This window comes from Manduca sexta, chromosome 28 (assembly GCF_014839805.1).
Source record: "Manduca sexta isolate Smith_Timp_Sample1 chromosome 28, JHU_Msex_v1.0, whole genome shotgun sequence".
NCBI classification, from domain to species: domain Eukaryota; kingdom Metazoa; phylum Arthropoda; class Insecta; order Lepidoptera; family Sphingidae; genus Manduca; species Manduca sexta.
This window is the reverse complement of record NC_051142.1, coordinates 880,721-893,132: the sequence shown is the minus strand read 5'-3', so window position 1 is coordinate 893,132 and position 12,412 is coordinate 880,721. Positions and strand designations below refer to the sequence as shown.

Here is a 12,412-nt window from a genome sequence, read left to right as displayed (position 1 = left end):
CTATTGACATTCATATCACTACCAGCACCTTTACTGTTTACCCTCTCAGAGAAACATCACAAAGAAGCACAGTTTTTTTTTTATAATTCGGTATGAATTCATGTTACATGATAATAAAATATTTTTTCATATACAAAGTTTTTAATGCGGAAAGCATCTGTAAATCCACATTAATCGGGTGCTAGTATTGTATTAATTTGTTACGCACTCTTTAACCGATTTAAACAAAAAGGAGGAGGTTATCAATGCAACATGTATTTTAACATTACATTATTTATTTTAACATAATAATCGTCGGCTAAGAGTGCTGAGCTGCTAACTCCATAATAGACAATTAGTAACAGGATAAAAAAAACTGAATTATTATTTTATTTCTTACAACATCGAAAGAATGAAAATCCCGTTGGTAGATATTTCTTTAAGTTTTATATATTTGCACAAAACAACTATTAACTATCAAATGATTTATAATTATTACAGAAAAATGGAGTTAGCCATTTTTCGTTTTAGAAAATTAGATTTATATTGCTATTAAATTGGAGTTAGCATTTTATCACATTAAATAAATAATCTTAAATTTTAAGTAGAATGCTTTTATAAAAAAAAAATATTAAACACATGCATATTACTATTAGTACCTATTCAATAATTATGATTAGCAGTGAAATAAAACTTTCATAAAAGTCAAAATTTGTTGGTAACGTCTGCTTTATCACCTGCAAGTCGTTATAAGTATTCGACGATAAATATTGCACATCGACATTTGGATACACAAAACACTAAGAATCCCGTGTTTATTACGTGCTGTTAAAATATTTAGGTGTTGTTTTTGATTAGGGAAAATAAAAAAAAGAAAATGTTTTTAACACGATTACATAATTTGATAAGTAACTCGTCATGTAGCGTACATATTAAACACTAATCATTATACACATAATTGCTAAAATAACATTTAAATGAAAACTTTCAATCATCTAAATTCTCAAAATTCTTATCATCATCAGCCTATATCTTTATCCACTGATATACATAGGCCTCCCCAAATATGCGCCATTTTACCCTGTCTTCGGGCTGTCGCATCCAGTTGTTGTCAGCGACCTTTTGTAAATCGTCACTCCACTTTGCTTGAAGGCGTCCTACAAATACGTTTGCCGAGTCGTGGTCTCCACTCAAGAACTCGTTTACCCCATCAGTTATCGCTTCTTCGACAGATATGCCCTGCCCACTGCTACTTTAGTTTGCTAATCTTGTCTGCTATGTCGGTGACATTGGTTCTCTGACGGATGACTTCGTTATGAATTTATCCTTCAGAGAAACTCCAAGCATAGCACGTTCCATAGCTCGCTGAGCGACCTTGGACTGGTGGACCAGCCACTTTGAGCATTCACGTTTCGGCACCGTAGGTTATGACAGGTAGGACGCATTGGATGAAAACCTTAATTTTCAGACATTGCGGTAGAAACCACGAGAAAACCCGACGTAGTTTACCAAATGCGGCCCAGGCCAGCTGGAATCTCCTTTTAACCTCCTTCTCAAAACTGTTTGTTCCTAATTGCAGAATCTGCCCATGGTAAAATTATTCGGAAACAACTTTGAGAAGGTGGCCATTGACAACGATAAAACGGTCCTTGATCATAACTTTTGTCTTATCAAGATTCATTGTTAGACTTACTCGCTGTGAGGCTGATGCTAAGCTGAACACAGCATCTGTTGCAGATCTTCCAGTGTTTCTGCCATTATCACTATGTCGTCTGCGAATTGCAAGCGAGATGTAATCACCAGAGTTATGAACAAATCCTACAGTACGTTTTTGAACAGTTTTGGAGATATGCCATCCCCCTGTCTCACGAATTAAATATCTTTGCTCTCAAAGAGTTCCATATCACTGTCACTATCGGCCATATTATTTACTAGTTTATCAGTGTAATCGTCTACGTCGTGTTAAATTCTTAGATATTTATTCTCGTATTTGATTGCATGATCGCAAACCTATTTCCATTCTTCAGCCCCGGTAATATTTACTTTTCAATGAATATTGTTTTTACTGTAATCTAATTCATATCCTCGTTTCGAGCGGCTACATAGCCCTTCAATCGAGACCACATATTTTAATTTGGATTAAAATCCGGTTGATACGTTGGCAGTCACAACATAGTGTGCCCGTGTTCAGCAAATAACTTGTCCACTGAAAATTCTGTTAACCTCTGTGTTTCAGTACCGAATTCGTTTAATATATTTTTCAAAGTTCTCAGTAAATTTCCAGTGGCATTTGCCACTCGTTCTTGTTGCTTTTTACGATAATTATTTACATTTTAATTCTTATTTTGTACTGACTGACTTCGTAAAGGATTCCCTCGTTTTTTATGGATGCCATCATACTTTTGAAAGTTAGGGTCTTTTATTTTGATTAAAATAAAGAGAACTATCACTGGCTACAGAAATACTTTCCCAAAGATTTCACCAACAATCAATCAATGTGCAATGTTTATCGCTGGATATAGCGATATAAATACCCAAATTTTTCTGATTTATTTGTAAATTTAATATTTATATATTTACATCGCAGTATGACTAAGCTACCTTTTACTGTATTACTTGGCCACGCTAATTTTCTCTCTTAACCGTGGATACCAACTATATATAATTCATGATATAAATAACATAAGTATTACTTATGTTTTTTGAGTTAAAACATGTACACAAGTGTTATTAAAGCATAGAAAGGTATTGAATTGCAAAAAATAATTATGTCTAACTCCTTTAACAAGACTTATTTCTAAGAAATAAAATGGGCTAACTCCCAAGCCAAGCAAGAGGATGCCAAATTTTAAGCTTTTATGTATTAACACAATTCAAAAGACAAAACAAACATAGAAAAATTAAAAAGCAAGAATCACCATTGTTCAATAATATCACACACGAAGTAAAATTGTAGTTCTTCTTCATATAGGAGTTATGGTGCCATGCCGCGGGAATTTGTGCTGCACATTTGCCCACAAAATGGCGCCAAATGAGGGAGTTAGCAAGTTTTACGCGGGTTAATTTCACATCCAAGGAGTTGTCAGATATTATTGAGGCTGAAAAAGTGACATTGTCGTGTGTTAGAGGCACTTGGTATGTTTTACGATTTTGTAGAGTTTTGCTCGCTCTATCTGATGGTATCAAAATCTCATTTTCGGTAAAAATGGAGTTAGCAGCTCAGCACTCTTAGCCGACGATTATTTATTAAGTAACCTCAGAACTCGGTCATTTATAAAACCGATTTGGAAAATTCATTTTTTATTCGAAAGAATATACTTCCATATTACTGTCATAGAATTTTTGTAAAATTCGCTTCTCTAGCTTGGTTTTAAAACTAAAATAACTAGAATAATTATGTCGTCCAAGTAAACAAAACTGCCAATTTTGCTTTCTTGTGACGTTTTTAGTTATGTTTTTGTGTTGAGTAGTCTACTTCTAATATACATACATCATCACATCACCGCGACAGCCGTACTACGTGCACAACACAATCGAAGTAGTCTACTTCTTACTGACACGAAAAAGCAATAAATAAAAACTTTTAAGAAAAAATTAAACCATGTTCAAAATCCATTAAAAAAAACAAAAATAATTTAACATTAACTTTATATTGGTTTCCAATTTTAGAGGCAATGCCTAATTAAATTTGCTAGTTAAACTAGATACATACATTTACAAATATACACAAACAATGTTTAATTTTAATTGGGCATGTCGATAAGATACCAAATTGGAACCGATATAAAGGTAATGTTAAATATTTTTTTTTTTTTGTTTTTAGTAGTTTTCTCTATACAATTACCTTGTAGATTAGCATTTTATTTATACAAGTGCCTTTCGTTATAAAGTTAAAGTGACAACCAATACTGAAGCATTATTTGAAAATTAACATCAATTAATCATGATGTACATGAGAAAGTATTTGTACCTTTTGCTGATAAATATTGTTATAAAATGGAATTTAGGCGATCCTGTCGTAAGAACTAAGTTAGGTAATATAAGAGGTTTAAAAGCTGGAAATGATGACTATTCTATGTATTTGGGCGTGCCTTATGCGACGGTGGACAATGAAAACCCTTTTGGTGTAAGTACAATATTATAAATTTTTATATGAAAGACTTTTCTGTTTTAAAAACATGATGTCAAATCAGTGTGTATAGTAATCGATCGCAGTGGACTAAACCTTTTCCACAGAAAACACACACTTTCGTCACAAGAAGGCAAAGTGGAAACACTGAGGTTAAGGATATTGCCTAAAATATCTATCTCTTGTACCAACACCTATACATATATTTGATAGTTTGATTACTTTGTTACTATTGACCTTCTACTTTCAAAATAATAATGCTCGTCATAAAAATTCATTTTGCAGCGGTCCATTCCATTCCCTAAATTTGAAGGAGTGTTCGACGCCAACGACGATAACGTGATGTGCCCGCAAATAGAAGATTACAACCACACACTAACTGGATCGCTGGATTGCCTTTATTTAAACATCTACGTACCAAACGTGGCCTCAGTACAAAATCCTCTGCCCGTACTAATCTATATACCGGGCGGACGTAATGAGGTTGGTTTTCCAGGAAGACATATTTATGGACCCACATTTTTAATGAAACAAGATATAATTCTCATAATAATAAGTTTTCGTTTAGGTCCGTATGGATTTATGTGTCTTGATACGTCAGAAATACCAGGTAATCAAGGGCTCAAAGATCAACTTTTAGCGCTCAAGTGGATAAGTGAAAATATAGACGCGTTTGGTGGGGATCCGCAAAGAATAACATTGGCCGGCGCTAGTGCTGGCGGATTACACGCGTCTTTACATTTCATGCGCACAAAGTATCCCCTGTTTCAACAAATCATCCTTCAAGGCGGCTTAATGGCGTACCCACTAATAATGGGCAATTCAGATGTCACTGTACCCCACAGAATAGCTGAGGAACTTGGACTCAAAACAGACAATACGAGTGAGGCAATTAAATTCTTAACTATTCAAGATCCCTTAGCAGTTATAAAAGCATCGAGTAAATTAAACATACTTTATACAATATGTATAGAGAAAGAATTCGATAATGTCGAAAATTTTATTACGAGGCACATGGCACATATCACTGAAATACCAAGTATCAGAAAGATGCCCATGTTAATACAACAATCTAACAATGAACTACTGCATCATTACGCGTCAACAGATTTCGATAACACAAACAAAAATATATTCAAAGATATATTATACGCCTTATTTGACTTTGACGAAGAACGGCTTGAAACAATAGAAGACCAGGTCAGACATTTTTACATAGGGGACGAGGAAGTGAGTAATAAAGTTAAACAAAAAATAATTGACTTCGCATCGGACACGGTACACACATATCCAACAAAGATAAACATTGAAAGGTTTATTAAAAACAACGTAAAGAAATTGTACTACTATGTGTTTTCGTATTTTGGAGAAAGAAACTTTATTAGACAAATATATGGAGTGAACGACTCATTTCAAGGAGCTGCTCATGTTGACGACCAAGGATATCTGTTCGACACGGTACCTATTAAAGACAAACATTCACCAAATGACCAACTCATGATAGATCGTGTAACCACAATGTGGGCCAACTTTGTTAAGTATGGGTGTGTATGTAAATCAAAATTCTTTACAAGTTATAGCATACTTTATAAATCCCTGGTTCACTATTAAAAGATGTTATGTTTGAAAAATGAGATGTAAAATTCTCGTGTTGGTAAAAATTTTAAAAGGCAATAATTTTTGGTTCCCCTTTTTTTCTTTCGGGAATCGGGCATATTGGAAATTTTACTGAAAAAACAAAGTATCATGTAACATGTACAATTCTATTTGTACAAAAAATATAACATACAACCACGTAATATCGAGCCAACGACATGTTTCACACGAACACTTACTTCTTCAGAGTGATCTACAAAGAGGGTACTAGGTATTATATAATTCTATGCGAGCAAAGTATTAACCGGGGATGGAAAAAATATTGGTTATAATAGGATAGTTTCCTATGTTATATCAAAATTGATTGAAAAATAAAACAGTTATTCATATTTGAAATTTTGTTGTGAGCAAAAGTGGGGGCGTGGTGGGGTTATCGCGCTGTCCTTCTCTCACTCACGCAGCGTTATGGCCGGTGGAATTTGGTGTCGTCACATTTGCCTACTTCCTACTTACTTACTGTAATTTGGTAGCTTTGCTTTCCACCAAATTTCAAACTTTTATAACTTATTTATGATTGCGTGGATTTTAAAAATTCTTTTTCCGATAAATCTGTATGCAATACATTTTGATAAATGTATTTAAAAAGAAGTAATCAACTACCGTACTTGTTTAAGGCAACGACACTATGCCTTGAACTATATAAGCTAAACTTATTTTTTTATTTTCAGAGACCCACAACCGACAACATCCGAATTACTGCCACTAGAATGGAAACCGGTAACAAAAGATTCGCTTTTTTATTATAATCTCGGTTTAAATGTGAGCACTGGGATCCAACCGTTCCCGAAAAGGATGGCTTTCTGGGATTTATTCTACAAATTAAATGGCAAATACGAAAGGTTACCGACAATGCATTAAAAGTAATTTGGATATACTTAAAAGACAATGGAATAAACAGAAAGGAAGAGGAAATTAATGATTAGAAAATAGTACAGCACGTGTTGTTCGAAATATATGGTGTCGGAGTAGATACGGCAAAAAAAGTAAAAAAATTACCATATAATTTTATAAATTTTAATATAATGACTTTAATTTTCTTGAATCTATTTTTTATTTTACTTCCTTAAACGCGAATATAGCGGAAATATATGTTAATAAAAGTAACATATATATAAAAAATTGCAATCTAAACAGATAAAAATATATTCAATAGAAACATTATACAGGGCGGATTTTTGGGAAGGGACAGTAAAGGCAACTGTCGTGACTGCATTAACTACAAGGAAACTTGTTTATGGAACTGCATTTTAATGTCTTCATTTTTAGCAACCGCATACAAGAATTTTAAAAAAATATAGTTAGCAAAAAAATTGGCGATTAATGCAAAAACTTTCTTTGTTTTATCTTTTTAAATGTTTCTATTTATGCTCCTTTATTCTACAGAAAACAAAAGGCTTTGCATACAAAACTGCTTCGTTATGCATGGGTACCTATTTTACCTAGACTTGTTAGACATTTAATGTATATAGGTTTGCATCTATAAATTTTATAGAGGAATTTGCCGACTGCATATATGCGTATCAATACCTATATGTTGTGTTGAGTTCTCTTTCGGAAAATTTCACACTTTGCCACTGCTATCTACTACACCGTTTCTGACCACGAGAGTGCTACTAAAGTGTCAGACAAAAAAATATTCTTTATTCTGAAAAGTATGATACTATACACTCTAAACAGTTCCGTCACCGACCAACATCGTGGCGTGCAAAGCACGGACCGTCAAAAATAATTATCGGAGACAACATTTTGCCGGTGTCGCTACGGTCCGTGCATGGCAAGCAATGGAAACGGAGAGCTGCACTGTTTTTACATTCTAGGGTGATAGTAGTCCGTGTCGTGTTTCCTTCCGTGCATGATACGTTCATAGCACGGTCATGGTTTGATCCGTTTATGTGTGCGGATTAATTTAAAAATAAATGACAATGAACACTAACACTTCTACATAATTTATTTAATATTACGTAGGTACCATAAATATTAAATAACACAATTATTAAACAATCAATGTAAACATATGGCTGGTTATTATAAATACCTAAAAATACTTGTGCCTTTACTATGTACAATAATCAATGTGAAGCAGTAACGACATCTAGTCTGTTTTTAAATTTTGTGGGTGCCCAAATTATAATATTCCAAGTATAACAAAATTTCTTGTGAACGACTATTTATATTTTAAAAAAAATATATACTCGTATAAATTTAATCAATAATTGAAATCATGAATCGAGTAAACATTGTATGCGTAACAGTTATATTTTTGTTGCCAAATATCGTGATAGGCGAAAATCCGTTGATAAATACAAAACTGGGGCTGATACAAGGCCTCGAAGCTGACGATGGAGATTACTTAATGTTTCTAGGCATACCTTATGCTAAAGTCAATGAATCTAATCCCTTTGGAGTAAGTATTTGTAGATAGTAGTTTAAAATAAAAAAATGTTTTGATGAAATTGTATGTTTTATATGATTTGATTCAACTTGCAGGAATCTCTCCCGCAGCCACCTTTCGCAACGTTATTTGAAGCCAATAATGACGAAATAATGTGTCCACAAAGTGAAGAATTTAACCAAACAATTCAAGGAACTATTAATTGTCTAACTTTAAACATATACGTGCCTAAAACTGCAAACTCTACAAATAAACTGCCAGTGTTGGTTTATTTTTATGGAGGTAATTACATATTGGGATTTAATCGTAGATTTTTGTACGGGCCGAAGTATCTAGTGAGGCATGATATAATTATAGTTGTGTTTAATTATCGCGTCGGTCCTTACGGCTTCTTGTGCCTTGACATACCGGAAGTTCCTGGAAACCAAGGATTCAAGGATCAAAAGAACGCATTAAGATGGGTCTATAAATACATTGAAGAATTCGGAGGCGATCGAAATAAAATCACTTTAGACGGTCACAGTTTCGGAGCAACAAGCGTTGATGTGCTTCTCCATTCATTGGATGAAAACGAAAGATTATTCGATAAAGTTATACTTCAAAGTGGACCCATTTTTACTCCACATCCAGTAAACCACATGCCGCATGATAAGGGCGTGTTAAAACTGGCAAAATACCTGGGTGCCAACACTAGTGACGTCAAAGAAGCAATTACGTTTCTTTCATCTGTAAATCCCAGTTTAGTGATAGAAGCATCGAAGAAAGTGGTAATTCCGTATAGATATTGTATAGAAAAGCCTTTTGAGAACGTAAATAAATTAATGTCCGACTATCCTTGGAACATGAAAGTGCCTGCAGCCAAAAACATATCTTTTATGGTAGGTAACATACAAAACGAGACACTTTTTATTTATGGTCTCAAGATTCCAGAAATAATAAAACGCTTTGATCCCATATTGGTCTCGTTTAAGCATTTTAATATGACACGGGAAGAAAGGTATGAAATGGCAAAAATCATTCGCGATTTTTATGAAGTTGACAGAACATTTAGTATGGAGACAGTAAAAGAAAAATTTGTAGAGTACGGAAATGATTTTGACTTCCTCGTATCATCAAGGTTAAATATGTTCAAATACATGGAAAATGGAGCCAAAGATGTATACTATTATATGTTCTCGTATGAAGGCCAAAGAAACTTTATGACGCGAAAATTGGGCTTAACAACAGAAGATGGTGCAATGCATGGCGACGAAATTTCATTTATATTTGATGTTTCTTTTATGGAAGAACCTTCGTCTGAAGATCAATTAATTATTGACCGAATGACTACACTTTGGGCAAATTTTGTTAAATATGGGTGAGTTGAATTAAATTCTAACTTATTGACATTAAGATGATATTGTTCTACTTTTATCTTTTACAGTAAAAGTAGAACAATACAGTTTTAAAAAAACAGTCTTAGTCAGTCAAACCAAATATCCGTAAGCGTTAAAACGTAGTTTCAATATCATGGTAAATGAAACTGTACCAGACGTAAAGTATAATAATTAATCAAAAATGTTGGGAAGGGGTTAATTGATGCAATAAAATTGACGTGGACAGATTTCCTAACAAAGATATTGAACAATACGCTGATAGATTTACCCCCTTATTCATAGAAGTTTTTTATCTAAGGACGGAGTAAAGCAGTGATAACAAGTCTGTTTCTCAGTGCTGACGGAATGGCAGCCTTCGCAGTGCGTAGACATAGGGCCCTTGTGATTGGTTTATAATTGTTATATTGTTGTATATATGCTCAATAGATAAAAAACGTCTATGAATAAGGGGGAAAATGTTTAATAGCTAGGTTAATTTGCCCAAAAGGAGAAGCCATTTAAATTTATTTCTTTGATACGAAAATTATTATTTCAATCATGATTTGGATTTCATTGCTGTGTAAATTTGAATTTCATTGCTATGGTAAATGATGCAATATAATTTAATTTTCAGAAACCCAACTCCTGTCACGACAGACCTATTGCCGGTAAAATGGATCCCTTACACGCGAGAAAAGCAAAATTACTTGGAAATAGACACAAACATGAGTATAAAGTCTACGGCGTCGAACAAGGCATTTATTTTGTGGGATTTATTTTACGAGCTGAATGCCGATAAAATGAAACATTACCTCGATTAAAATTTAATGTTACGTAACACAGGTGTCGATATGTATGTCTGTGTTGTCATAAACAAATAAAACACCGATTAAAAATTTATGTGTAGCCTGCGTGTTAATAAATATTAAATATTAGGCTATAATCATCGTTATATAATAGTTACTACTAATTGACCCGACAGACGTTGTCCCGTCATAACTATGAATTTGCTGCGCGCATTCCGTTAATCGCTGACAGTTATTTCAAACAATTGACAGTTATATAAAATTGATATTTTCGTTAAGTTTTCTTAAATTTAATAATTTTCCGCGCAATTTTTTAAATATTTTCTTTCATAAGAACTTCTCCTGACAATAACAAACACAACAAAAAAAAAATGTGAAATCGGTCAGCCGTTCATGCGTGATGGCGTGACCAAGGGAAATAGGGATTTATTTTTATATATATATAGAAGATGTACTAGATGTGAGGTCCCGAACACTCATTGTGTTCAACTGAATTGAACTGCAATCCATTCAAACTGACTAATTTGGTGTCAATATTGACAGCTATTAAAAGAGCTTTAGCGTTGCATATTTTAAAAAAATAGTTTAGATGACGTTTGATGATTGAGCGCTGCAGAGAACTTTAGATCTAACTCCAGATTTTGAACAAATAGTTAATATAGACGTTCGTGTCTATAGAATATACATCAATAGCTATAGTCCAATAGAGGCCAATTTTACAACTTCTGAGTAAATGCTACTATTCGCATAGATATATAAGTCGACCAGACACGTTACATTCTTATCTATGTTCCCATATAAATAGTAAGAAAATAAGTACTATCTACATTAGGTAGCTGGTTACAATAACTGACAAATAAAATTTACTTGTAACTTGTGAAACAAGCCATGTTCCATTTTAAATATTATATTGAAGCAAATATTTTATAATGATTTCTTATGTTTACGCGAATGTTAGATATGAAAATTAAACTATTTTACGGATTTTAATATTATGTCCCGACGTTTCGAAGGCTTTGCAGCCGTCGTGGTCACAGCGCGGAATATACAAAACCGCGATATAGTCAATAACATAGATTTATTTCAATGTCAAATATTTTATTCAAAAAATCATTATATCATTTATTATTTGCGAATATTGTTACATTATTTAGTAATATTTCACCAGCAGGCTTGCAAACAAACATATAAAAAGAGTATCTAGGGTTGTACCTACAAGTTATGTCATTGCTGTTCATTAATATTATCTAATAAATATTCCTTTATGGTATAATAGCACTTATCAACAAGTACTTACTTAATTTATGCAGCTTTATTTTGATTACTATAATAAATTCATCGAAAACCAACGTAAGTACGTATGTAATCATCGATGTAATTTTTAAAAAAAAATAAACTAGCAAGTAATTTATGGATAAAACAAAAATTGCTACGCGGCCCCATTTTTACTTTTTATCGACGTTAACAAAAATACATAAAAATATAACAACATTTTTTCACAACATAGCGAGGTTTTTTATTTTCCTAGTCAGCCAAAATTTTTCACTCACCGATATATTCTTGAATAGCGGCAGGCTCTTGCACCACTTGACTATCTTGTACAGCCGGTGGTCGGCGATATTGCACAAGTCCGCGAGGAAGTCGGGGCTGGAGTTCTGCGCGGTGATGCCGCTCGCCGCGAGCAGCGGGTTGGCGGACGGGCTGCCCGGCGACTTGCCTAGTCTGTTCAGCTCCGACTCGTTGTACTGCCATAGGTGTTCTACGTCCATTATCTCCTAAAAATGATCTTTAATAAAATCCCCATAAGAGTTGTCTTAACAATCTTTTTGGGACAGTAAATACGTCAGCTTGTTTGAAATACAATCAAGTGCTAATATATGTAGTCTAAAAGGTTTAAAAATGTAACACCTTTTTGTCAATAGTTGTGCAATAAATTTAATTGATAAGGTATTAAGAGTTTTAGTGCCAAAAACACTTTCAATCCAAAATCAAATTTTTGCGGCCGATGATGTAAAATCAAACCAATAAGACCAAAATTTAGAGACAGTAGCTATATATTACTAGGAAAATTTTCAAAATTGCTTCAGTAGTTCCA

The 12,412-nt window shown here is 33.5% G+C and overlaps 2 protein-coding genes across 3 annotated transcripts in view; one reads left to right on the top strand and one right to left on the bottom strand.

Moving 5' to 3' along the window:
• The window catches only part of LOC115452202 (nuclear hormone receptor FTZ-F1 beta-like), a 68,106-nt gene that overhangs the window by 15,057 nt on the left and 40,637 nt on the right, over window positions 1–12,412 (bottom strand). The window contains exons 13-14 of one of the 2 annotated variants that reach the window (XM_037444668.1): window positions 11,868–12,092; window positions 8,421–8,573 (exon numbers count right to left, since the gene is read on the bottom strand). In XM_037444668.1, the coding sequence (XP_037300565.1) occupies window positions 8,520–8,573; window positions 11,868–12,092 (279 nt within the window). In that variant the 3' untranslated portion in view covers window positions 8,421–8,519. Of the gene's footprint in view, window positions 1–8,420; window positions 8,574–11,867; window positions 12,093–12,412 lie in introns of those variants that run through there. The other variant, XM_037444667.1, reaches the window with a different exon arrangement.
• On the top strand, window positions 3,959–6,796 carry LOC115452203 (esterase FE4). The gene is made up of 3 exons (XM_037444670.1): window positions 3,959–4,105; window positions 4,394–5,652; window positions 6,433–6,796. Exons 1-3 carry the CDS (start codon window positions 4,055–4,057, stop codon window positions 6,620–6,622), a joined length of 1,500 nt encoding a protein of 499 aa, XP_037300567.1. The 5' UTR covers window positions 3,959–4,054; the 3' UTR covers window positions 6,623–6,796.